The 24,544-nt window shown below is 47.7% G+C and overlaps 1 protein-coding gene across 5 annotated transcripts in view; it reads right to left on the bottom strand.

The window, feature by feature from the left end:
* The window catches only part of PLXNB3 (plexin B3), a 104,871-nt gene that overhangs the window by 58,375 nt on the left and 21,952 nt on the right, over positions 1-24,544 (bottom strand). For all 5 annotated transcript variants that reach the window (XM_029609368.1, XM_029609400.1, XM_029609356.1 and 2 more), the window contains 13 exons: positions 21,354-22,442; positions 20,910-21,089; positions 20,641-20,766; positions 20,444-20,544; positions 19,439-19,571; positions 18,677-18,833; positions 18,446-18,554; positions 3,332-3,446; positions 2,867-2,995; positions 1,443-1,559; positions 1,216-1,309; positions 782-963; positions 195-340 (listed from right to left, as the gene is read on the bottom strand). In XM_029609368.1, coding sequence (XP_029465228.1) covers positions 195-340; positions 782-963; positions 1,216-1,309; positions 1,443-1,559; positions 2,867-2,995; positions 3,332-3,446; positions 18,446-18,554; positions 18,677-18,833; positions 19,439-19,571; positions 20,444-20,544; positions 20,641-20,766; positions 20,910-21,089; positions 21,354-22,442 — 2,678 coding nt within the window. The remainder of the gene's footprint in view (positions 1-194; positions 341-781; positions 964-1,215; positions 1,310-1,442; positions 1,560-2,866; positions 2,996-3,331; positions 3,447-18,445; positions 18,555-18,676; positions 18,834-19,438; positions 19,572-20,443; positions 20,545-20,640; positions 20,767-20,909; positions 21,090-21,353; positions 22,443-24,544) is intronic.

The raw sequence follows: 24,544 nt of genomic DNA, 5'->3' as shown, positions 1-24,544 counted from the left end.
CTCGCTGACCTCTCCCCCCACCCCCCCACCCCGAGGCTATGAAGCGCTCATGAGCAGTCAGGCAGCAAGGGTGTGGGCTTTTCCCCATGGACAGCAGGCAGTGTTCCAGAAAAGGATAAATGGCTGCCATATTTTTGACACTCAGAGGTATGACAGAAGCGTATGGCAGCTCCCAGCCCCTTCCCCCACTTCACCTGGTGGAGATGCTGTACAGTGCTGGATCGGGAATACAGGGGAGACCTGCCACCGTCACCAGCACATCCTCTGCCCTCATCCCCAGGTTAGAGCCGTTGATGGTCAGGGAGACACCTCCTTCCAGCGGGCCCGTAAGGGGAAAGATCTGTCAAGAGAGAAAGGGACAAGTCACACAACGAGGGGGTGCTGCACGCGTTACGTACACAAACTGCATGCAGCCGACTCCGCAAAGGCAAAATACTTGTCTGTAGTATAACCAATGCATCAGAAGCAAATTTTTATGACTAAAAGTGATCTGGGATTTTCAAAATAACTCCTGATTGGGTAAAAAATATTGCACTGAAGCGCAGAACAAAACACACTCCTATCCCTCAGTTTACCAGTATCTCCAAAGCCATTGTTTTGTAACCTATTAAAGAGGAGACCAGTAAAAAAAAAAAAAAAAAAATCTCTCTCTCTCTTAAATAAATCACATTGGTTTTCATTGTCTAGATCCTCCCCTTCCTCTTCAGCTGAAAGATGACATCGGATCGATGCAAACGCACAGGAGAACAGGAAGTGACGTCGCACCTCGATGCAGACTCACCGAATGGATTGTGGGGGTAGGGCAGACCCTGGCCTCCTCCCCCCCCCCGCACAAATCCTGAAACACGCAGTGGGCCTGGTCACCCTTCTCGCCGTCCTTGCACCAGATGCACTTGTACTTGGCCTCGGCAGCCTTGCAGTGGCTGCAGTCCACGTGTCCAACTGAGCAATTGTAGAGGGTCACTGAAGGAGAAAGCACAGAGTAAGAGAGAGAGAGAGAGAGAGTAGGAAAAAAGCGAACCCTACCACACCTCAAGAGTCGGCGAGCTTCTCGCTCACCGACACGCCGTTCCCGTTATCATGGCCCGGGGGCGTCTGCGCACCCCAGAGGCAAGGGAGCTTCTCTCCCACCGACACTATTTCCAGCATCAGAGCCCATGACCGGTGTTTATCTGTCCATCTCAGAGGCAGGGGAGCCACCCTCCTAACACATACCATGCACTTCATCCTCATTGTCGACCCGGTAGGTGTTTCCTGCCTTCAGGTACACAGCCACGACGAGTTCCTGATCTGGAAGGGAGTAGTTGTACTGCAAAACAGAGGACAGAGTCACTAATCGGAACCCAGTACCAAGATCGCCGGGTAGAGGAGTCAGCAGACAGCCCCCCCATTTGCCTTCCTCTCTCCCACTACCCTTACCCTGGCACGGCGAGCAGGCTCACCTCGTGTTCTTCGCAGTAAACGTGGAAAGAATCGTCTGGCAGTTGCTCCACCTCAGCACGCAATGCCACGCCGGCTTCCCCCACCTCCACCACACACTGATAATCAGACTGCTGCTGCTGCACAGGGGAAAAGCGCCAAGAGGGTAATGGTGACACGTACACAAGCAAATGGTGACACGTACACAAGCAAACGGTGACACGTACACAAGCAAAAGGTCTTCTAAGTGGCGCAGCTGTAAATCCCAAGCCCCTTTCCCAAAAGGGCGAGAATGGCGGCAGGGCTGTCCCCTCGGTAAGGATGAATCAGGACCAACTGCCCAGGGCCCCACACACGGCCACGCAACAGCAGCAAGTCAGTCAGCGCTTGCAAAAACAACCGGTGTGCTGCCTGCAGCAAAAATCCTTTTTTTGGGGGGGGGGGGGGAGGGGGGGCACTGCCCCGGCAGCCTCTTCCATCTTCCTTCCTGTGCCCCTGCCCCCATCGCGGTCGCCTCCCACCAGAAAGGAGGAGAAAAAAAAAGCACTCCTGACCGGCATCCGCCGCCTTTCCCTGCCAGCTTCACTTCCAAGCGAGAACCGCACAAGATCCCCCATGGTCTCGTGGGACCCACCGTCGCTGTCCGTCTGAACGTCAGAACGAAGCCGGGAGAGGAAGAGGCAGACGCAGACTCAGGTAAGAAGCTACGCAAAATGGCACTGGCCCAACAGGGAACTGCTGAAGAATTTTAAAAATGCATTTCCCTTTGGAAGCCTCTTAATATGAGTCTGCCAAACGAAACACGACAGACTCTTGTCAAATTCAAATGGTCTCAGAGACGTTGACGATTCTGATGTCCGTTTGCTGGAGAATGTTGGGCTGCAGCAGGCTGCGAGATTCATTCAGTTCAACATCCCCTGGCTCTGGGTTACATGAAGTCCGGTTGGCGATCTTGTAAGCAGCGCTACACTGGAAATGGGGCTACGTATCAATGAGCATGGATGCCGTGTAGGAGTGGCGGGGAGGAGGGCACATTGTAAAACGAAGGTAATGTCTTAAAGCTATGCAGGAGAGATCACTGAATTAGGCTGATTAAGACAATCTTGCTTGTGATTTCTATACGTAGGTTATTCTACTGCGTGAACATGTAGTAATGTTTTCCTTGGATGTTAAAATAAACAGACATTCCAAAAAAAAAAAAAAAGATAAAAGGTAAGACAGAAAGCTCTCCTGCCTAGTAGAGGGGATGGAGGGGATGGAGGGGATGGAGGGGACCCCCCCCCCCCCCACCACCACAGGTAGATTTGCCCCAGGTACCACCCCCCCCCCCCTCCCAGGCCAGCAGAGTGTTAAAGTGACTCCCTTGAGGTCACACCCAGAGTCAGGGACAGAGCCGGGGATTAGAGCCTCTGAGTTATCTAATGGGCTTCAGCTGCCCGATACCCACCTGAAACCAGTGCAGGTTCCTTCCGATCAAGTCCAGCTCTCTCTTTATCCCAACAGGCAGCAGCTGAGAGTTCTCAATCCTCTTCACCGAGGGGCAGGAATCTGGCCCAGACAGCTCCTTCCCAGCATCCTTACGGTAAGAAATGAATCATGAGAACAGCCTCTCCTACACAGTCCTGGGTGATTTTTCTAAGCCCCCTCCCCCCTTAAGTAGACAGAAGGGAAGGACCAGCAATCAATCAATAACCAGGCCTCTCGCTCATCCCATCCTCCGCAGCAAAGGGATCACGTTCGTTCCCAGTCCTCCACGACCTAAACACCAGCATCCAAGCTGCAGATGTGATGGGCCCCACCAGTTCCCGGCCCTGCCTTCACAACCACCCCCCCCCCCCCCCCCCCCCCCCAATACGAACATATCCTGAAGCCACGCACACAGGCGGGCCACACATCGTGCGTGCAGACTTACGTGCTGACTGTGGATGATCAAAGCCTCTCCCTCTCCACAGGTCTCGGTGTGGACGCAACTGTAGTCATTCAGACACCAATGGCACTTCCAGGCGCTGCTCACACAATACCGGCAACTGACCCACCGTACCGGGAAAGAGAAGAGAGAGAGACAAGGGTCAATGGCACTATGGAAAGGACAGCATACTAAGCACTGGTCCTGATGCAGACCTGAAGCAAACTGGGAACCCTTCACACCCAGAACGCCGACAGTGAAATACAAACACAGTGTTCCAGGTTCTCATACCGAGAACGGTATTTAGGGGGGAGAGAAGCTCCCTGCCTCCGAGGTGTGCAGATACCTCACCCTGGGTTCTGACACCAGGAATGGCACACAACAAAAGCAGCTCACTGCCCCCGAGGGGTGCAGATCCCTCACCCTGGGTTCTGACACCAGGAATGGCACACAACAAAAGCAGCTCACTGCCCCCAAGGGGTGCAGATCCCTCACCCTGGGTTCTGACACCAGGAATGGCACACAACAAAAGCAGCTCACTGCCCCCAAGGGGTGCAGATCCCTCACCCTGGGTTCTGACACCAGGAATGGCACACAACAAAAGCAGCTCACTGCCTCCGAGGGGTGCAGGCACACTGCCCCGAGCTCCGATACTGGGAATGGCGCTTCAGTGAGCTGCAAGGACAAGGCCGCTACTTGAAATCTGGACAAAATTCAAACATGTGAACTAAAATCACATGTCACAGATCTAATGCTAGAAAACAAAGAAAAAAAAAAAAAAAAGATCCAAAGCAGCAAAAAAGAACTGTGAAAGATGCAGCAACGACACTAAAGTACTACAAAAAAAACTCCATCCAGGAAGATCTGCAAAAGAAAAGGCAAACAATGGCTGTGCAAGAAACCAGAAGGGAAAAGAGAAAATCTGAGGCAGATGCACCACAAAAAAAAACAAAAAACCCCACACATGCAGGCTATGGAAATATCAAAATGTATTTATTAAATTTTATATACCGTCGTTTAGAGAGGTTCCATCACGACGGTTTACAGTGTCATAAAAAAAAATAAACATAAAACAAAAATTGAAGCAGACAGCGCAAGTCTCAGGTCAGACAGCAGAGCGCACCTGAGAGCTGAGGAGCAGTTACCACACAACGTCCCCACCTAGAGAGAGAGCCCAAAGCTGACGTGCTTTTGTCAATGGATTCAAACTGCAGCTAGCTGGACAAGAAGCACCGAAAATCAAATGCACAAACACAAAAAGGGCTAAACAAGTATATTTATTTATTTTAAAATCTCTTCTATACCGTCGTTAAGTTAATTCACCATCACAACGGTTTACAGAAAGGCACAATAAGGAAAAACTATAAATTGGTATAGATTACAAATTATACCTGTGTCAACATAAAACGGTAACATATTTTAATAAGAGAAACTGTGTGTTTAATTAAGGCTTATCTGCCGGTTGAGAAACTGTCAAGCGGTTCAAATCTAGCGTTAATATGCAGTTGGAGATATTAAAGGGAAAAAAAAAACAACTGATTACTTGGTGCGTCCTTATCTTTCAACTGTTTTCCTCCTTCTCTTTCCCCTCTTTCTCCTTCTAGACCCAGAAGCTAAAAACACATCATCCATGCAGCAGCTTATGAATGAAATCAAAAAACACAAAAGAAATGCTTCAAAGCAACAAAAAAGGCCTGGTGTCCCTTACAACAAACCAATTCCCATCAGCAAACATAATCTTCCTCCAGTTATTCACTAAGGGGGACAGGAAGAAGAGCATTGTTCTACATATTAGCTCTCAACTACTGGAGAGTTCTCCAATATCCAACACACACATTGTCCACCAACAGGAAGGACGTCAACCGTCATGAATACTTATATGACCAAACTGCACTTCATTGCGGGGGGTGGGGGAGGAGACAGGGTATCTGCCATACCTACCAAAGATACGGCCCTGGGCCGTGATCTATCCCAAACAGGGAAAGTTACCACACATACAAGAACGGGTAAGGAGCAACCACAAACAGCAGCAGTGCTTCCCCAGTGCAGAAAAGAACCTCCACCACCACCACTGTAACAATGCAGGAATACGCATCAGAGATCCAGAAACATCCTGTGTAGATGTTACCAGATCCATAGCGCAATCTCTACCAGCGCAACAACATCAGCAAAGGACACCCAGAGAGCCCGCAAGGCCCGCTGCAGGCAGTATGAGAACAAGACAGCATGGTCTGGACTGAGGCCTTGACATGAATGACATAAAAGCAATGCTGAACACCCTGTACGAGAAACGCTCGTAAAAACAGAAATAGAAACTGCTGTAAACTGGTGCATAGCAAGCACATTCCTACATATCTATACCTACTGTCACCCATACATGTAAACGAGATGCTTGTATTTCATAGCCTAAGTCTCATGCCTGATGATGTCAACATTTGCTCATTTGAAGTACTGGTGTTTTACTTTGTCACTGCATTATTACATTGTACAGCATGCCATTAAGCACCTTTAGAAACAAATTCATTCTTTAGACCCAGATTTGAGAGTGGGATAAACCATGACATGGTCACCTTACAGGAGACCTGGCTAGGCAAGGATTCAACTACATATTTCCCTGTGGACGTCAAACAATTGTTAATTCCTGCCATTAAGAACAAAACAACAGGGAGAAAAATCAGGGGGGTAGGGTTCTCTTCTGCACTGAAAATAATTAGCAGAATATGATCATACCCATAAAATAAATAAAATAAAAAAAACCCACACACATTTGTGGGTTCAAATATCAAAAGATTTACTCCTGATGGCTCAGGACATCTACCTCTGACCCTTTTTTTTATCAGGGTTTAATTTGTAGACAGAAAGGAAGAGGAACTGTGGGGGGGATGAGATGGGCAGGGCCAGGGCTGACATGTGCAAAGGGGCAGGACGAGGGCCAGGCGTGAACTCTCGCATACACTCACGTGGCTGCCCCTTCTCTCAGGGTAAGCAGGCTCTGCTTCCTCCGAGGGCTGGGGGGAGGGGCGTAAGTGAGCCATGCAACTACTGGGTCTGTTCTGTTTCCTCAGGGGAGCCAGAACCCATAAGCACTGCCGGCCCTGCTCCGCTTTCTCAGGTCCTTGAAAAAAAAAAAAAAAAAAAGAGGTGGCATAACACCGTTCTGGGTTGTTCTGCCAGAACTTAAGCCCTCGGTAACAGATACAAAAAAAGGGGCTGAATTAACATAAGTCTGAAAGTTGTGAGCAAAGGTGCCATTCAGGGTTGAAGCAACGATTGGCACTACTGCTCATAATTTTCAAACTTGGGCTAATTCAAATCTTTTGGGTCTCTTTCTTTGCTCTGTAGCATCTGTTTCAATATCACCTCTTTCCCTTTCTGGTACCTGCAATACAGGAGGAGATGTAGTGGGGGGGGGGGGGGGGGAACAAAAGAGGAGGGGGCGGCATTAAGGAGCAGAGTAGTAGTTCTTTTCTGTGTGCTTCAGGCTCAGCCCCTCTCCTCCTCTTCTCTGCAGGCTGCCTGGAGGGGAGAGGCTGGAGCAGAACAACCCCCTCCTGCTCTGCCTCTTAAGCCTGAAAAAGAAGCCCCTCACCAATTAAGCCCTGCTCAGAGTCTCCCTATTTTGACCTGGAATATTTTATAACCATCCAATCAGAAACTGCTACCCTCAAGGAAAAAAAAAAAAAAAAAGCATAACCTTTTTATAAGGGTCCCTAAACGTACATTCAGAAAAGGAACCAGGTTTCATTAACAACCAAGGGAATAAGCACATATCTGAGGAAAAGATACTTTACTTTAGTACATTTGTGGCCAACTCCTGTTCTCGAGAGCCACAAGCGGACCTGGTTTTCAGGACATCCACAATGAATACGCGCGAGATAGAGCTGCACACACTGCTTCCAGACAAGATCTCCCTCGTGTGTATTCACTGTGGATGTCCTGAAAACCAGGCCTGTTTGTGGCTCTAAAGGACCGGAGTTGACCACTCCTGCTTTTAGTACATCGGAAAAGCCAAACGAGCAGTTCTAGTGCAATTAGTACAAATGGGAAGCCAGATAAATCTATGTAAAAGTTTATCCACAGACCCCCGTTTTCTGTGGCAGCTCAGGGACAAGTTTCTGCAGCAAGAGTGAGAACATTTTACTGCACATTTACATATTAAATATTGTAACATTTTCTTTTACCTTATACGCCTAAAGTTGATTCCTGACATCTCTTAGGTGTCTGGGTAATTTAATTTGTTCTTTTTTCATATATTTTTGTGGGTGGGGGAAAAAAGTATCTCATGGATAGGGAGGAGTAGGAAGGAAGAGGGAATCAGAGAAAAAAAAAAAAGGACTGGAGATAAGGAAAGAGGGAGGAAAAATAGGGGAGATGGATTCAAGAACGGAAAAAGATCCCTTCTTCCCCTTCACCATCCACGCCACATACATACATTTCCCCCTGACCACTCCTCCTCACACATAACCTCCTGCCCAGACCCTCTCTCACACACACCCCTATCCTACTTGCTCTCATACACCCAATCCTAACCCCTTGCCTTGCCCATCCCCTCTCTAATATTCACCCTCCTCCCCTTGCCCTACTCGTCCCTTCAAACATCCCCTTCTCCCCTGCCTACCCCCCCCCTCTCTCTCACACACACATACTGCTCCTGGGTATCCCTTCTCACACACCCCTCAAGGGCCCTGCCCACCCCTTCTTTCTCACACACACATTCAGAGTGCCCCCTTTCCCCTCTCTCAGCGGCCTCTTCACTTATCCTCTCTCTCATTCACTCCCACCACTCTGTTTCTCTAACCCCCCTCCCTCACCCCCTCCATCCACCGATTTTTGTCTCCCAGATGGAAGATCCTCTCAGTGACAATCTGGACCAGCAGACAGAGGCGAGCAGTGGTGCTTTGGGCAACATCTTCCTCCGCTGCCTAGGCCTAGAATTGCCTGGTTCAAATTACATTAGGGTCCTGGGCAACAGAACACGATGACATGGCCCAAGGCGCCACCACGCATCACCTCCTTCTGCAGTCCGATCAGCATGGAGAGGGAGGGGTACACCCTCATGTGTGTGCGCGCCCAGCTAGCCACTGCCCCAGGTCACCTGCGATTCCATGGGGGGACAGCACAATTCCAAGGGAAAGGCCACATTTTGTGGCTCTTACCAAGGAACTGAGTGGGACCAAGGGGTCCTGTGTCTGTGTGTTCCTCCATGGGAAAGCCATGGAGGACTCCCTGGCCAGATTTAATTTCAGCTCAGCCCAGGCCACAATGTCAATAATCGGGGCCATATCCAACCTAGACATCAAAGAGAAAAAAAGATCCGTGTGTCAGACCCCAGTCTTACCTATCAGACCACAGCCAATGGTCCTGTACATCAACAGATCAAAAGAAAATATCAGTATTCAGTGTCCCACCCCCCTAAATCTCCACAAACTTGCTCCAAAAGTGCATCAGGCACAGAATATAAAAAAAAAACAAAAAAAAAACAAAGAACCTTAGAAAAAACAGATCAACACTTTCCTGACAGAACCCCCCCCCCCCCCAAAAAAAAAAACTAGAGTCAGACCCCATGGGACACTGACTTTACAGTAAAGAATTTAAATGCAATTTTCCACAGAGCAGCAAGAGATTCACTAACCACAAAATCGGGAAGAAGAAACCCAAACTAAGCAGGTGCAATACAGCCTGGTTCAATAAGGAATGTAAAAACCTAAGAGACAAAAAGGTAAGAAAATTCTCTAACCTGAAGCACAGACAGTCCCTCAGGGAAGATTTACGCAGCACCTAACCCCATAATCTGAGAGATTACAAGGCATCCCTGAAATGGAAAAAGGCAGAATACGTGTAAAGAAAGCTGAAACGGAGGTGTTCATAAGATAACAATTCCTTAAGGGCTGAAACTTATGGCAGGGATTTAAACCCCAAAACGAAAAACTTGGATTTAGCAATCCGGAATGGTAAAATCCGGACCAGGCCCAGATTTAGGCATACACAGCCAGCATAACCAATCATCTAGGCCATCAAATACCCAGGCCTTAGAGGAGTGCAGCCATGTCAGGGAAGAGCCTGCTCCCACCGTCTACTTCAAAGGGTGCAGGGCCTTCCCTCACTTTCCCCATCTCCAGGGTCTCTCTCCTCCCACTCTCCAACTGAGCCTATGGACAGCAAAATCCTAAATCTGGCCCTGACCTGGACTGAGCACTGCCAGCGTCTCCCAACCAACCCAAGAGAAACTAAACCTGCTGGAAAAACACAATCAATACAGTCAATTACCATTAAACACCACTATCCAAATACAGGAGACCAAAAGGACACCTTCGGAAGCTTAAACCCAAGAAAGCCTGTGACCCTGAAAAGGATGCAAAATGAGCTGCTCAAATGCAGCCACGTACAAGTCCAGGAAGCACTGGTAAAACGATTTAACCGGATTCTACTTTTTAACGATTCCCCTTAGAAATGGTCAGAGGAGTTAATTACATTAAGAAATCTACCAACATAAGGATTCCACTAACCCAAATAATGAGGGAGAGATCTGGGGCAATGGTAGCATTAGTAAACTGTCCTATAGTGTCCTCAATAAAAGGAGTCCTACAATTCCTAATGAACAGCAAAAGCCTGCACACGAGTTAGTCTGGGTTCCTCCTGAAGCACTTAAGCAATGATCATGGTTTTTATTCTACAGGTGCCGATTAACATACATATAAAAAATACCCCCGTAGGGAGGATGTTTTCACATTTTATTGACTTTAAAAAAAAGCTTTTGAATCCTTTTGGCCCTGGCCTTAACCTGAAAATACTGCAGATTGGCATGAAGAAAGGGGGTACCTGTCAAATAATTAAACCCATGCATTCATCCATCAGCTGCAAGGTAAAGATCACCTGCAGACCGGCAACTTCAGGTGGGAGCGAGAAAGTGAGACAGAGATTCAGCCTCAGCCCTACCCTCTTAGCAACAACAACATCAATGACCTTCCCACACTCCTGGAGAGATCCTCAGCCCCAGGACTGAAAGTAAATAACACCAAGATAAAACGTCTGCTGAATGCAGAGGATCTGCTCATTTTATCCCATTCTCCAGAAAGCTTTCCAAAGTACCTATACCTGCTAGAGAGCTGCGGGTGAATCGGGAAGGCAAAAATTATGATCAGCAGACAAAGAAAAATCTCCAATACAAATTCAAAAATTATGCAAATAACCAAGTTCTAGTACACCCCCTGGACAGGGGCGGCTCTAAGCAATCTGGTGCCCAAAGCGAGGAATGACATGGCACTTCCTCTCCAAAGGTGTGGGTACAGGTCAAATCACTGAGGGGGTGGGGGGTTCAAGGTGGGGGGATTCCCTTTGGAGTCTGGCCCTTTTGGTGATTTGAAATGCTGGGGAAGAGAGGAGGCAGGAGCCAGGGTACCCAGAGTGGCGGCAGACAGTGATATTTCTAGGGAGCTGGCAAACCTTGCCACACTCCCGGGATCCCCACCACCTGCCTCCTGCTCTTCCCCAGCGATTTCCCCTGGGGATGTGGAAGATGGGTAAATGGCGATTGTGTGGAACACATTCCCTCAGGGTGGGTGAAGGGTATTAGCCACTCTAGGCCAATCTTACAGCCTTGTGCCCCTCCCAGCCTTCCCACCAACACACAAATCAAAATTAGGCTTTTTTTTTTTTTTTTTTTTTTTTATTTCTTATTAACTGCTTCCTCAACCAAAAAGGGAGATTTACATGAAAAAAAAAAAAAAAGATATTCAGAGATAAAAAAATATCACTTACAACACGTACATTATATTTACATAACTGCTGTGGTGCCACCCAGAAAATGTTGTAAAAAAGACCCTTGGACCTCCTATGGTATTAGACCTATTGTAAAAGTGTGTTGGGTGCGGGCTTGGCCCTTACAAAGCCATGAGTAAACGGAATTACAGCTATAACATAGTAAACCTCCCATACCAAAACAGCACTAACTGCCAGCACTCAAACAGCAACAATCTTACCTATCAAAAACTAACACTGCAAATATAAACCCAGGTTGCCGCGTGGGATTCTTTACTTGCAATCAGAATGGAAATGAGGCAGTCGCTGTTCCCCAAATTTCTGTTGCCTGAGGCATCCTCCTCATCCTGTCTAATCATAGAACCGCCCGGACCCTGAACCAGGCATCTCTCCAAGCCTGACACGGAGGTGTACATTTTCAGAGGATCCAGCTGCCTATTGTTGGGAATTAGGCAGCTAGATTGTTCACTTTAATAATTTTACCAGGCTTGGGCAGCTAAACACAGTCGGTTTACCTTGGCCACACAACACTTTGAAAGATGGCTCCTATGAAGAGCTGGGAGTTCTAAACTGGCTACAAATAAGCTGAAAGGAAAAGCTGTGAGGGCGCTATGTGTACTAAAGTAACTGCTTGCCAATTTCAATGCTCCAACAAATCTTCCATGAAAAATTATTTTGTAGAATCATTCAACAATTCTTCTTACATGGGACTGAGAACATAAGAAATTGCCATACTGAGTCAGGACAGGGGTCCATCAAGCCCAGTATCCTGTTTCCAGCAGTGGCCAATCCAAGTCACAAGTACCTGGCAAGTACCTAAACATTAAATAGATCTGAAGCTACTATTACTTATTAATTACCAATAGCAGTTTATGGATTTTTTCTCTAGGAATGTATTCAAACCTTTTTTAAACCTAGTTACAGTAACTTCTGTAACCACATCCTCTGGCAATGAATTCCAGAGCTTAACTATGCGCTGAGTGAAAAATAATGTTCTTCGATTTGTTTTAAATGAGCTACTTGCTAACTTCATGGAGTGTCCCCTAGTCCTTCTATTATCTGAGAAAGTAACTGATTTACATTTTCAAGTCCTTTCATGATTTTGTCGACTTCTATCATATCCCCCCCTCAGTCGTCTCTTCTCCAAACTGAACAGCCCTAACTTCTGTAGCCTTTCCTCATAGGGCAGCCGTTCTATGCCCCTTATTTTGGTCACCCTTCTCTGCACTTTCTCCAGTGCAGCTATATCCTTCTTGAGATGTGGTGACTAGAACTGCACACAGTATTCAAGGTGCAGTCTCACAACAGAGTGATACAAAGGCATTATGACATCCTCCATTTTATTTGCCATTCCCTTCCTAATAATTCCTAACATTCTGTTTAATTTTCTGATCGTCACAGCACACTGAGCCGACGATTTCAATGTATTATCCACTATGACGCCTAGATCTCTTTCCTGCGTGGTAACTCCTAAGATAGAACCTAATATTGTGTAACTACAGCAAGGGTTATTTTTCCCTATATGCATCACTCTGCACTTGTTCACATTAAATTTCATCTGCCATTTGGAAGCCCAATCTTTCATTCTCACAAGGTCCTCCTGCAATTCATCACAATCCACTTGAGGTTTAATAACTCTGCATAATTTTGTGTCATCTACAAATTTTATCATCTCACTCATCATACCCCTTTCCAGATCATTTATAAATATAATAATAAGCAATGATCCAAGTACAGATCCCTGAGGCACTCCACTATTTATCTTTTTCCACTGTGAAAACTGACCATTTAATCCTACTCTCAGTTTCTTGTCTTTTAATCAACTTGCAATCCACAAAAGGATATCCCATGACTTTTTAGTTTTCTTAGAAGCCTCTCATGTGGGACTTTTTCAATCACCTTCTGAAAATCCAAATACACCACATCTACCGTTTCACCTCTATCCACATGTTTATCAACCCCTTCAACAAAAAAAAATGTAGGAGATTTGTGAGGCAAGACTTCCCTTGGGTAAATCCATGCTGGCTGTGTCCCATCAAACCATGACTATCTAAATGTTTTGTGATTTTATTCTTTATAGCAGTTTCCATGATTTTTTCCAGAACAGAAGTTAGGTCTATAGTTTCCTGGATCACCCCTGGATCCCTTTTTAAATATAGGGGTTACATTGGCCATCTTACAATCTTGAGGCTGAAGGTCTATCGTTAACCCCAAAACTATACAGAATTGGACAGTATCCGAACAGCAACCCTGCATCCTCCAAATGGATGCTCTGCATCCACAGGAACTCCCCCAGCAATGGGTGCAGAGCTTCCCCTAATTACTCACCATACCAAAAAAAATAATAATAATAATAATATTCACATTCTGGTGTTAATCTCAGTAATATCAACATAAACACCCTCCACTACCAGGTACTTTGTGAAGTTACACAAAAAGCTGCAAAAACACACTCAGCATCTATGTAGCTAATTTGCCATAACATACCAGCATAATTCCCAGGATGCAACAACCCCACCTGAGAAAAGACAGCACGGAAAATATTACATTGGGCCCTAGAACACCAATACACTTCCTGTGGGGGTGCAGACTGGAAAATAAAACAAGCTGGATTGCTATCAATCACCACACAGAAATTACATGCTAGCAGAATACCTCAGCACGGTCACAGTTACAGAAACAGATAGACCCTTACCAAAAGCAAAACAGGTAACCGCAAACTAAAAACCAACAAGACAAAAACTGAACTAGAACCCCCGGAAAGTCAGACTCTGCATGCAGTACAACACCAGACAAATAGAAACAGAAATGTGTTTCCTCCTGTACTGTTCAACATAAAAAAAGATAGCAGAGAATCATATTTCCAAAAGGCATGAGAGAAAAAAAAGTTTTTCCCACAAAACGGCATCTTAAGACGCAGCCCTCAGGCTCTCTGCTACTCAGTTTTATATGCAGGAAACCCACACTCTCCTGCTCCTCGATCTCGCCTGACGGCCACCACCCCAATCTTCGACAGCAGGGGGAGGGGGACCCTCAAAGTCTTTCAACCCTATAACTGCAAAACAGGTTAAGGCGGCACCATCAACACAAAATGAGCTGGAAAGTCTCCATATAATGGAAGAAAGAGCAAAATATGTGGTATTCTGCTGCCTGGCCAGAAATGGAAACTGACCAGAGACAATAAGTACCAGAATTTTGCAAGTTGATTTTACTTTTATTATTACTACTAATGTATATTTGTTTCATGATTTACTAGGCGGACAAAGGGTTCCAACAGGGGTCCATTTTTCTAGAATGTGTGCGCACGCACACACGCACACATACACACACGCACTCGCGCCCACACACACGCACGCACACGTCCCAAAAAGTAGACTCATTTAGTTCTGGGTAGATTTAGTCGTTTCCTCCTTTCTTGGATAACACATGTGCAAACTGTTCTTACAATCAACTTTTCTAAATCTGAGAAAGAAGTGCCCTGCGCCTCTGAACAGCGCAGACACACTGTCCCCGGCTTTGCTACCAGGAACTGTGTGCCAGGGCTTCCTGAGATCAGATTCTGGGAATGGGGCATCAGTGAGAGAAGCTCCCTGCCTCTGAAGTGTGCAGGCACAGAAACAGAAGAATTGTGACAGCAGAAAAAAAACCCAACATGTGGCCTATCTAGTGTGCCCATCCTCACCGACCTACCACTCCCCATCAGAGATGCCCTGTGTTTATCCCATGCTCTCTTGAATTCAGACACTGTTCTCGCCTCCACCACCTCTTTCTGTAAAATAATATTTCCTTAGATTACTCCTGAATCTACCTCCTTTTAGTCTCAGCCCATGACCCTTCATTTTAGAGCCTCCTTTCCTATTAAAAAAAAAAAAAAAGTCCCACTTCCTCTGCATGGAAACCTTGGGAGGTGTTCAAACATTTCTATCAGATCTCCCCCCACCTCGCCTTTCTCTAGAGCAGTGGTTCTCAACCTTTTTTCTGTCGGGACACACCTGACAGATGGTTCTCACATGCATGACACACTGACCCATGATCGTCACGGGGATAGATGTAAAAGTACAGTTTGCATCCACGGGAACCCCCCCTGACCCACAATAATGGATGTAAAGCAGAATTATGACATTCCCCATACAACTCACCCTACAAAAAAGATATTCTGGTTCTGGTATCATCTCAGTAACAGCAACTGAAACTCCTTCTACTTCCAGGCTCAATAGCCCTACTTATGAAAAGACAGCAGTTTACCACCAATGCATGTCCTCTTGAGAAAACACAACAAATAAGACTGATACAAATGCTTACATGCTAGTAAACTATCTCGGTAACAGACACAGAACCGACCTAACATACTCCCAGGATCTGGAGTAATGCACATAAACTAATCCGCACACAATTACACCTGTATTATGGAATACACTCAAACAGGAGCAACCCTATCTATGAAAAGGCAACACTACAAATATTAAATCAGATCCTAAAAACCAATACACCTCTTATTAGGAAAACTGAACTAGCAAGCAGCTATAGATCCCCACACAGAAATAATTGTAAAACTATACTAATAAGCCGAATAAATGTTTCACAACAACTATGAACAGAATAACATCCAACAATTAAAAACTATTAAACATTCTCCAAACACCAATAAATATTTCAAAAAAGCAGACATCACATAATATTAAATAATTAAAATGGCAGTCAATCAAGAAAAATAAACTTAAAAAGCCACCTTTACTTACCCCCTCCAGCAGCTCTCCTACTCTTCTTCCATGCAGGCCGTGGCACACACCAGAAGCAGCAGTAGAAGCTAAGCTCTATACTCATGGTCCTCTTCCTTAGTGCCCATGTCTCTCTCACACACACCATACCAGTCATGCCCCCATGACCAGTTTCTGTCTCTCACACACCAATCACCTCCCAAACAGTCTTTGACACACACACACCAGTCACCTTCCTGAACAGTTTCTCTCATGCCATACACACACACAGGCTTCCCCCTCCCGTGTTCTACTTACATATATGGGCTTCTCACTCTCATAATCACTTTCCCTGTCTCACACACTCACCAGTCTCTCACTCCCATGCTTGTTCTCTCCACATGCACAGGCTTCTCATTCCCATAATCACTTTCTTTCTCTCACACACACACAAACACACACCAGTCACCTGACCTCTCTCATTCATACACACACAGGCTTCCCACTCCCATGTTCTCTTTCAACTATACAGGCTTCTCACTTCCATGCTGTGTCTCACACACACCCAGGTTTCTCACTCCCATGCTCACTCTTCACATGCACAGGCTTCTCATTCCCATAATCACTTTCTCTGTTACACACACACCAGTCTCTCTCTCATTTCCATGCTCGCTCTCCACGTGCACAGGCTTCTCATTCCCTGAATCACATTCTCTCTCTCACATTCACACACACCAGTCTCTCTCTCTCATACACTGTCCGTCACCTTACCAACCAGTCTCTCTCTATCATGCATGCACACACACAGGCTTCTCACTCCCATGTTTTCTTTCACACACCCCCCCCCCCCCCCAACACCAGGCTTCTTACGCCCATGCTTTCTCACATACCCAGATTTCTCACTTCCATGCTTTTTCTCTCTCACACACACCTCAGTCACCTCCCTGACTAACGTCTCACACTCTCACATACACATCAGTCACCTCCCTGAGCAGTCACTTTCATTGTCTCTCACATATACACACACATCAGCTCTCTGACCAGTTTCACTCAATCACACACAGGCAGGCTGGCTGGCTGCTTCTCTCTCTTTCTCTCACTCACTTCCTCTTCCCCCCCCCCCCGGAGCACAAATGGTAGCTGCAGCAGCCTCCTCCTCCTCCAGCCCCGCAGGCCAAGAAAGAAGAATCCCATCGGCCGCTGGAGGCTCATGCTGCTGTCTCGTTTCCCGATTACCTGCTGCTTCGAATGCTTGGGGGCCGATGCTACCGCCGCTGCTATTTTTTCACGCGGCACGGCCTTTCTCCTTCCCGCGCACCGCGTATCACTTCCTGTTCCGGGTCACGGGAAGAAGAAAAGGCCCAGCCGCAGGTGCCACTACGTCTTCTAACACCGCTGCCATTCCCACTGGGCTTGAATGTGCAGATAGCCCGGTGGCAACGGCAGCAGGGAAGGAAGAGCAGCGGGAGAGACCGGGAGCACGTGACACACCTGCCGGTGCTTGGCGACACACTGGTGTGTCGCGACACACCGGTTGAGAAGCGCTGCTCTAGAGTACATATGACCAGGTCTAAATTTGTCCCCATATGCTTTAGAATGAAGACCACTGATCATTTTAGTAGTCGCCTTCTGGATTGACTGCAACTGGTTTATATCCTTTTGAAGGTGCAGAGTCCAGAACTGCACACATTATTCTAAATTAGGTCCCACCAGGCACCTATACGGGAACAAGATCACTTTTTTTCCTGCTAACCATTCCTCTCCCTATGCGCCCACGCATCTTTCTGGCTTTTGCCATTGCCCTATCCCTCTGTATGTAACTGATGATCTTGTGTCCAATCACCTGAAGATCCTCCTCTTCTTTTGTGCTTAGAATAATTTTACCCCCTATATTATACCTCTCCTTTGGATTTTTGCAGGCCAAAAATGCATAACTCTGCAATCTTTTTTTTTTAGCATTAAATCATAGCTGCCAGACCCCAAACCATATCTCGAGCTTCACTAGATCCCTCCACATGTTTTCCCCCACTTTCCTGGCTATCTACCCTGTTGCAGATTTTGATCATTTCTGGCAAGCCTTCTGCAATGTCACTCACAAAAACATTGAAAACAATCAGTCCAAGGACTGATCTCTGTGGCACACCACTAGTAATGTGCCCCTCCTCAGAGTGAACTCTGTTTACCACTATTCTTTGTCACCTCCCACGCAACCAGTTTCTAACCCAGTCACTTTAGTTCCCATACCAAGGGCACTCAATTTATTTATAAGTCGCCTATGCGGAACCGTGTCAAAAGCCTTACTGAAATCCAAGTGCACTACATCTAGTGCTCTCCCCTGATCCATCTCTCTGGTCACCCAATCAAAATAAATTATCAGATTGATCTGATAAGATCTACCTCTGATAAAACCAGCTGCCTTGGATCATGTAATCCACTGGATTCCAGAAACTGCATGATCCTCTGTTAAGTTTCTGGAATCCAATGGATTGTAAGATCTAAGGCAGCATGGTCTTACCAAAAATTAAGTCTTGTCAGTTGAATCTGACAAATTGCACAAAGATCAGATACTGGGAATGGTGAATCAGTCAGAGAGAAGTGCCCCCCCCCCCCACTCCCCCACTTTCTACTTTATGCACCCAAGACATAAAAGTTAATAAAGACTCACGGGGAAGAGACCGCAAGCGTCAGTGCAGCACCACAGTCATAAAATTCAAAGTCTGCCAATGCAACGATGACATCACCAAACACCAGTGCTAGCTGCAGGGTCACATAATCTGCAGAGAGAGCAAGGAATACACAGTGAGTAGGACTCTGGCAGCATCAACATCCTCTCGGCAGTGCCCCATCAGCCTGAATCTCTCGTCTGTGTTGCTCCCATCTCCAAAGGCTGACTCACCCTTGTCTTCGTCATTGGGTGGCAACTGGTCTGGTGGGGGCGATTTACACATGATCTCTGTTTCATGGACACTTGCTGGACTCGTGAAGTCACCAAAGGTGCAGTGAAAATATTCATTCTCCACTAGGGATGGAAGGAGGGGTACTGTCAGCACTACCTGCAAACCCAAAGAACAAAAGATGTTTATAGAACACATTCAGTGACTTAATGAGGGTTGGCTCCCAGCAGCAACTACTACAAGAATGCAAGTCACGCCATGGAGTCTGCCCTAAACAAACAATTAATAGGGAACAGTTAGTTATTTACCCTTTCAAACAGTATTAGGACTATGGGACCCTCCATGAAACTAACAGGTAGCGGATTTAAAACAAATTTAAGTCAGGTTTTTTTTCAGTCGGCCAATGGTTGGGGGAATTCTTTGCAGGAGGATATGGGCAAGGCCAGTAGGATAATTAGATTTAAAAAATAAAAATAAAAAAAAAAGGGATTTGGACAACTTTCTGGAGGGCAGGCTCCTTAATTATTAGCCAGCTAGACCTGGGCGTCTCCATCGTGTGTGCCTGGGAATTCGCAGCACGGAACGGACTTACCTGTTAGGCTTTGCTGGGTACTTCCAAGTGACCTAGATTGGTCAGCGGCTGACAGGATGCCGAGGTCAACGGATCGTTAGTCTGACTCAGCAAGGCAGCTTTCACGTACTCTGTCTGCTCTTCCCTGCTCTGATTGGCTGGGCTGACACTCAGCATGGCAGCTTTCACGTACCTCTGTCTGCTCTTCTCTGCTCTGATTGGCTGGGCTGATACTCTGGATGGCCGGGCACCGGATGTCCATCCCATAGCTCCACAGCCAGTGGTTGGCTTCCTCAAAGCGCTCACACTGCCGTTTCTCAGTACACCTGCCCAAGAAATCAGGAAGTAGCATTTTGCCCCACATCTAGAACAAAGGATGATGATACAAGGTGTGGGGGTAGCCTCAGGGTGGTGGGGCAAAGAAAGGACAGTATCAAGTTCAAAGGAAGCCAGAAAACAGATTTTTTTTTTCAGTTGGGGGGGGGGCAGGAGGGAGGGGTAAAAGGCTGGGACAGGCACAGAAGGATCCTCAGCAGCTGAGGGAGTAAGGGGATAAGGCCCGGGATGGAGGATCCTCAACAACAGCAAAGTAAGGGACAGAGAACGGAGCACAGAATATGTTTGGGGCGGGGTGGGAAGGAAGGTGCACCCCAGGTACATCTTTCTGGAGAGCCCCCACTGTCCATCCATCACCAGCATTTCACATGAGGAATGCAGAGAGCAAGAGAAAAGAGACTAAAACATCCCTTGAGAAAAGCCGCACCGTAAACACCGCCTTCCAAGAGAGCGAGATTAAAGCGGTGTCAGCAAGGTTACAGGAGCACAGGCAACACCGGGTGCAACCTACCAGGACTCTGAAAAATCCTCTTCCCTCACCCCTTCAAATGAAACCAGCAGGAACTTCATCAGCACCCTGAGCTCTTTCCGAACTGGGTTTCCTTGTTGCTTTAATCTCTCCCCCCCCCCCCCCAATCTTTTTTTTCTCATGGTGTTTATTCCTCCTTTTGAAATTTAAAAAGTGTATTCTGGCTGTCCTTTCTTTACAGCCTCTCCTCAAAGACCCTGCAGCCATTTTTGTACCTCACTCCCGGTGTTTGAAGGCACAACTCTCCCCCCCATGCATCTGAATTAAAACCATCATTTATTCTGATCGGAGCCACTATTTTGGGTGGGCCACTGCCGGCCCCCTGGGACGTACCTCCCTTGCAGGACGCACCAGCCACAGAAAGGGTCTCTGGACCGAAGGCACGAGGAGCAGTCTTGGAGCGCAGAGCACTCAGCTACGGGCACTCTAGTTACCTGGAGGAAGAACGTCATCGGTGAGATTAGAATAATGCACAGGGGAGCTGGGTGACGGGCAGGAGAATGTGACCCCGCCCCTCCCCCCCCCCTCACCTCGGAGGCGGTCATCACGTAGAGGAATCGCTGGTGGGAGTCCAGCAGCAGGTCCGGGTGCACCGTCGAATCCTCCCTCACCGTCACCATGTCGTACACGTGCGCCTTTTGAGAATCCAAGTGCACCTGCAAGGGAAGGCGATATTAAAGCAGGGCGGTACCAGACGAGACAGCCCACGGGAGGACAGAGACAACATCACGGCGTCGAGCCCTCCACCGTGCTCTGCAGATAGCCCCGACCGAGGGAACGCGGGGCACCCGTCGCTCACCTTATGTAGGCGCCCTGCAGTATCCCCCAAGAAGACAATGGTATGGCCTTCCTCCACCATTGCCACCACGGCTGAGAGCTGCGGGAGATCTGTCAGGAGTGACTGAGCCACGAGGGAGACCTGGCCAACAATGGGGCTTGGAGTGTGCTCTCCTCCACAGGGGTTCTTTGTGGGTGAATCCTGCAGAAAGGCGAGAGAGACATGGGAGTGCTTTGAGGTTCATGATCAACATTTCAACCTTGCAGAGGTAGAGGTTAAGCCCAGCACTAGAAAAGCAGGGGGTGCTGCAGAGCAGTATTGCAGGGCATTGGCGGAGGCGTGTGTGGGGAGATCTCAGTGCTGGGATAGCAGAGGAGTGCTGCAGGGCAGGAGTGAGGTGCGCTGGCAGAGCTGTAGGAGTGGGTGTTCCTACTGGAAGAGCAAGATCAGAGCACCATTTCCTACCTTTGGGAGCCTTGCACACTTGGAAGTCACCCCATACTCGATGGCCGCTTCTTCGACTCCCTCTTCATTCCTGCCCTCCTTGGTGTAGCACAGTTGCCGAGCCCGATCCATCCTCTCATCCACCTCCCGCAGCTCATAGGTGCACAGCGTTGTGTTCGCCTCGGGCGCTGGCGTGGAGCCCTGCCCAGCTGCAAACACCACAAAGAGCTGAGCCTCACTCCCCCACTCTGTGCTGGGCATTAAGTAAGCTGCCTGTGCCAGGGTATACCTCTGCCCCCTGTCACAGCTCTGCCCCCGAGCACAGCATTCCAGTGGCACTTCCACATATGAGTATAGCTGCAGGTCTGACACGCAGATTCGGGCCACAAAAGTCCGGTATTCCATCTGTGACCTGGCCACTCTCCGGACGAAGAGGAAATAGACATGACCACCGTTGGAATAGACCCCCACAAAACGATTGTCATAATCAAAGTCTCCCGCCACCAGCTTCCCCAGGCCCTCATTGGTGAAGATGGGGGGTCTGTCCAGCTGCCGGATGGTGATAGGGGGGACTCCCCCAGACAACTTAGCCGTCATCCCCCTGCCAACAAACAGCAGCTGTTGCCCATCCGGTGTGACAGCCGCCAAGCCTACCGTGCTGACCTTAGGGTCGTTAGCCGCCACAAACTGATTGTCGCTGGGGTCCTCTGTGCTGTCGAGAACCTGGGTCACTGCCTCCAGGCTGCGTTTCTCACACACTCCCTGAAAGAGCTGGCCACAAACAACCAGTTCCTGCCCTGCCTCATTCACGACCAGGAGTTTGTTGGCGTTGTCCATCTCTTGAGCCTGGGGACAGTCATTGGAGTTCTTGAAGGGCAGGCAGTCAGGGGAGTCCAGCCTGGGGCCTGTGCTGACCTCTTCAACCAGCTCCAGTCCTGGCCTCAGCTGGAAAAGGTGATTGACGGCCCCCACGTAGAGGTCCCCTGTCCTGGGGTTTTGGGTCATATGATTGAAAGTTGTATCTGTGCGGGCAAAGCTCGGGAAAGACTGGGCATAACTTCGGAGAAAGCAAGATAGGAGCAGGAGGGTCTGCACATACATCACAATGACCTGAAAGAGAGAGAGAGAGCAAGAGGGGCGCATCAGCACAGGGCGAGAGCTTCTGCTTCATCATCCAGTACTAATCTCAGTGAGAGTCATGCATCTCCAGTTCTAAGACACCCTACAGGGAGGGGGGAGGTCTGCCTCTCACTGATTGGTCACACAAGGTAACATTCTTATATCATAAGAACCACCCCTTCTTCCTGAGACAGCTTCTGATGCTCCCAGCTGGCTACAGGAGGCAGAGTGTTGCACATCATAGTGGTACCCGCTGGTTGGGCAGTGCATGGCATCACCAACGGTGAAGAAGTTGGTGTGGGAGGAGAGGGAAGTCCATGCATTACACCATAGAAACTTGAGAGAAAGTAGGCTTGTATTACTCCCACCACAATGACATTTTATAAAATGTATCTTTATTCTTAATTACCCCTCCAGTGCTGTCCAAGACCGAGAGGATGCACATGAATGTTCCCAAGGGGGGTGGGGGGGTAGGGAGTCTATTTAGGCCTGTCCCTTGGAAAGAGGGCAAAAGTGAAAGAACAAAGATTGCTCTAGCTATGGATGGGAGGAATCAGAGGGGAAAAGGAAATCCTCTTATAGGACATAAGAGGAACCCTCATCTTCCCCTCCTCTCTCTTAATGCTGCTATAGCTCCTAGCTAGCCACCTATTATTAAAGGCCAGGTCAAGGAGACAAGCCAGAGAGGAGTCTGTGGATGGTGAGGAGACAGGCTAGAAAGAAGGTGTGTAGAGACAGAAAAATGCTTGTGTTTACCAAAGAAGGACCTGGAGAGAGAGAACACAGATAGCTGGCAAGGTTTCATATGATACAGGAGCAGATATCAGTTAAATTGCAAGTGAGAGGTTCACATTGAAATGGCAGGACTGAAGGAAAAAAAAAAACCAAGACAGGACAATGGGGGTAATATGGGATCCATTGTAGGATATTAAGGGAGCTCCATAAGGTTCTGCTCAATCAATCTTTGAAGACCAAAGTGCTTCTAGAGGACTAGAGATCAGCAGATGATGCCCCTTTCTATTAAAAGTCAAAATAACGAGGTTGGAAACTACAGGCCAATTCATCTGACTTCAGTGGTGAGTAAATTAACGGAGTTGCTACTGAAACAGGTGTGGTCAACTCCAGTCCTCAAGAGCCACAAACTTGAATATGTAAGAGAGAGAGATTTGCATGCAAATCTATCTCATGCATATTCATTATGGATAACCTGAAAAACCAGACCTGTTTGTGGCTCTTGAGGACTGGAGTTGACCACACCTGTTTCAGTAGCAACTCCTGTACTTATGGAAAGGACAGGCAAGTGTCCTGAATTCAGTAGGTTGCAGGATCCAAGGCAGCCATGGTTTCTACCAGAGGGAGTTTGTGGTAAACAAATCCGATCAGTCTCTTTGATTGGGTGCCCAGAGAATTAGATCCGAGGCCAGGTGCCGGATGTGGTATACTTGGATTTCAGGAAAGCTCTTGATACTGTCCTGCATAGGAGGCTCATTAATATACCAAGCAGCCTGGGGGGGGGGGGGGGGGGGGGGGGGGGGGGGTTCGTCCTGGGGCGGTGGACTGGATTACAAACCGGCCGATCGTGAGCTTTTCGGCTTTGGGTAAATGGGGAGTGGGGAAAGGGATTGGGGATGAAAATGATCCACTATTTTGTTTTAGTCGCCATCTGGGTTTGTGTGACTTTTCAAGTGTCAAAGATAGAGGCCATATTTGATATTTGGGAAGCACTGGGGTAAAGGCAAATGGAGGTTGGGGTGCCTCGGGGATCAGACCTGGAGCCAGTGCCGTTCAGTATTTCCATACGTGATATTGCAGAGGGATTAGAAGGAGAAAATAAATGTCCCTTTTTCAGACGACGCTAAGATCTGCAATAGAGTGGAAACCCCTGAGGGAGTAGATAGAATAAGGAGTGATCTACAAATAGAGTTAAGGAATGGTTGAGTGCTTGGAAGCTAACATTCAATGTAAAAAAAGCACAGAGTCATGAATTTGAGGTGAAGACACCCATGAGATACTGGCGTGCACCAGCCTAGGGACGCAGCTTGGGGTGATTGTGACCGAGGTGATAAAAGGCGGTGGTCAGAGCCAGAGGAATG

This window comes from Rhinatrema bivittatum, chromosome 1, assembly GCF_901001135.1.
Source record: "Rhinatrema bivittatum chromosome 1, aRhiBiv1.1, whole genome shotgun sequence".
In the NCBI taxonomy this organism is placed as follows: Eukaryota; Metazoa; Chordata; class Amphibia; order Gymnophiona; family Rhinatrematidae; genus Rhinatrema; species Rhinatrema bivittatum.
This window is presented reverse-complemented; position numbering and strand designations above follow the sequence as displayed.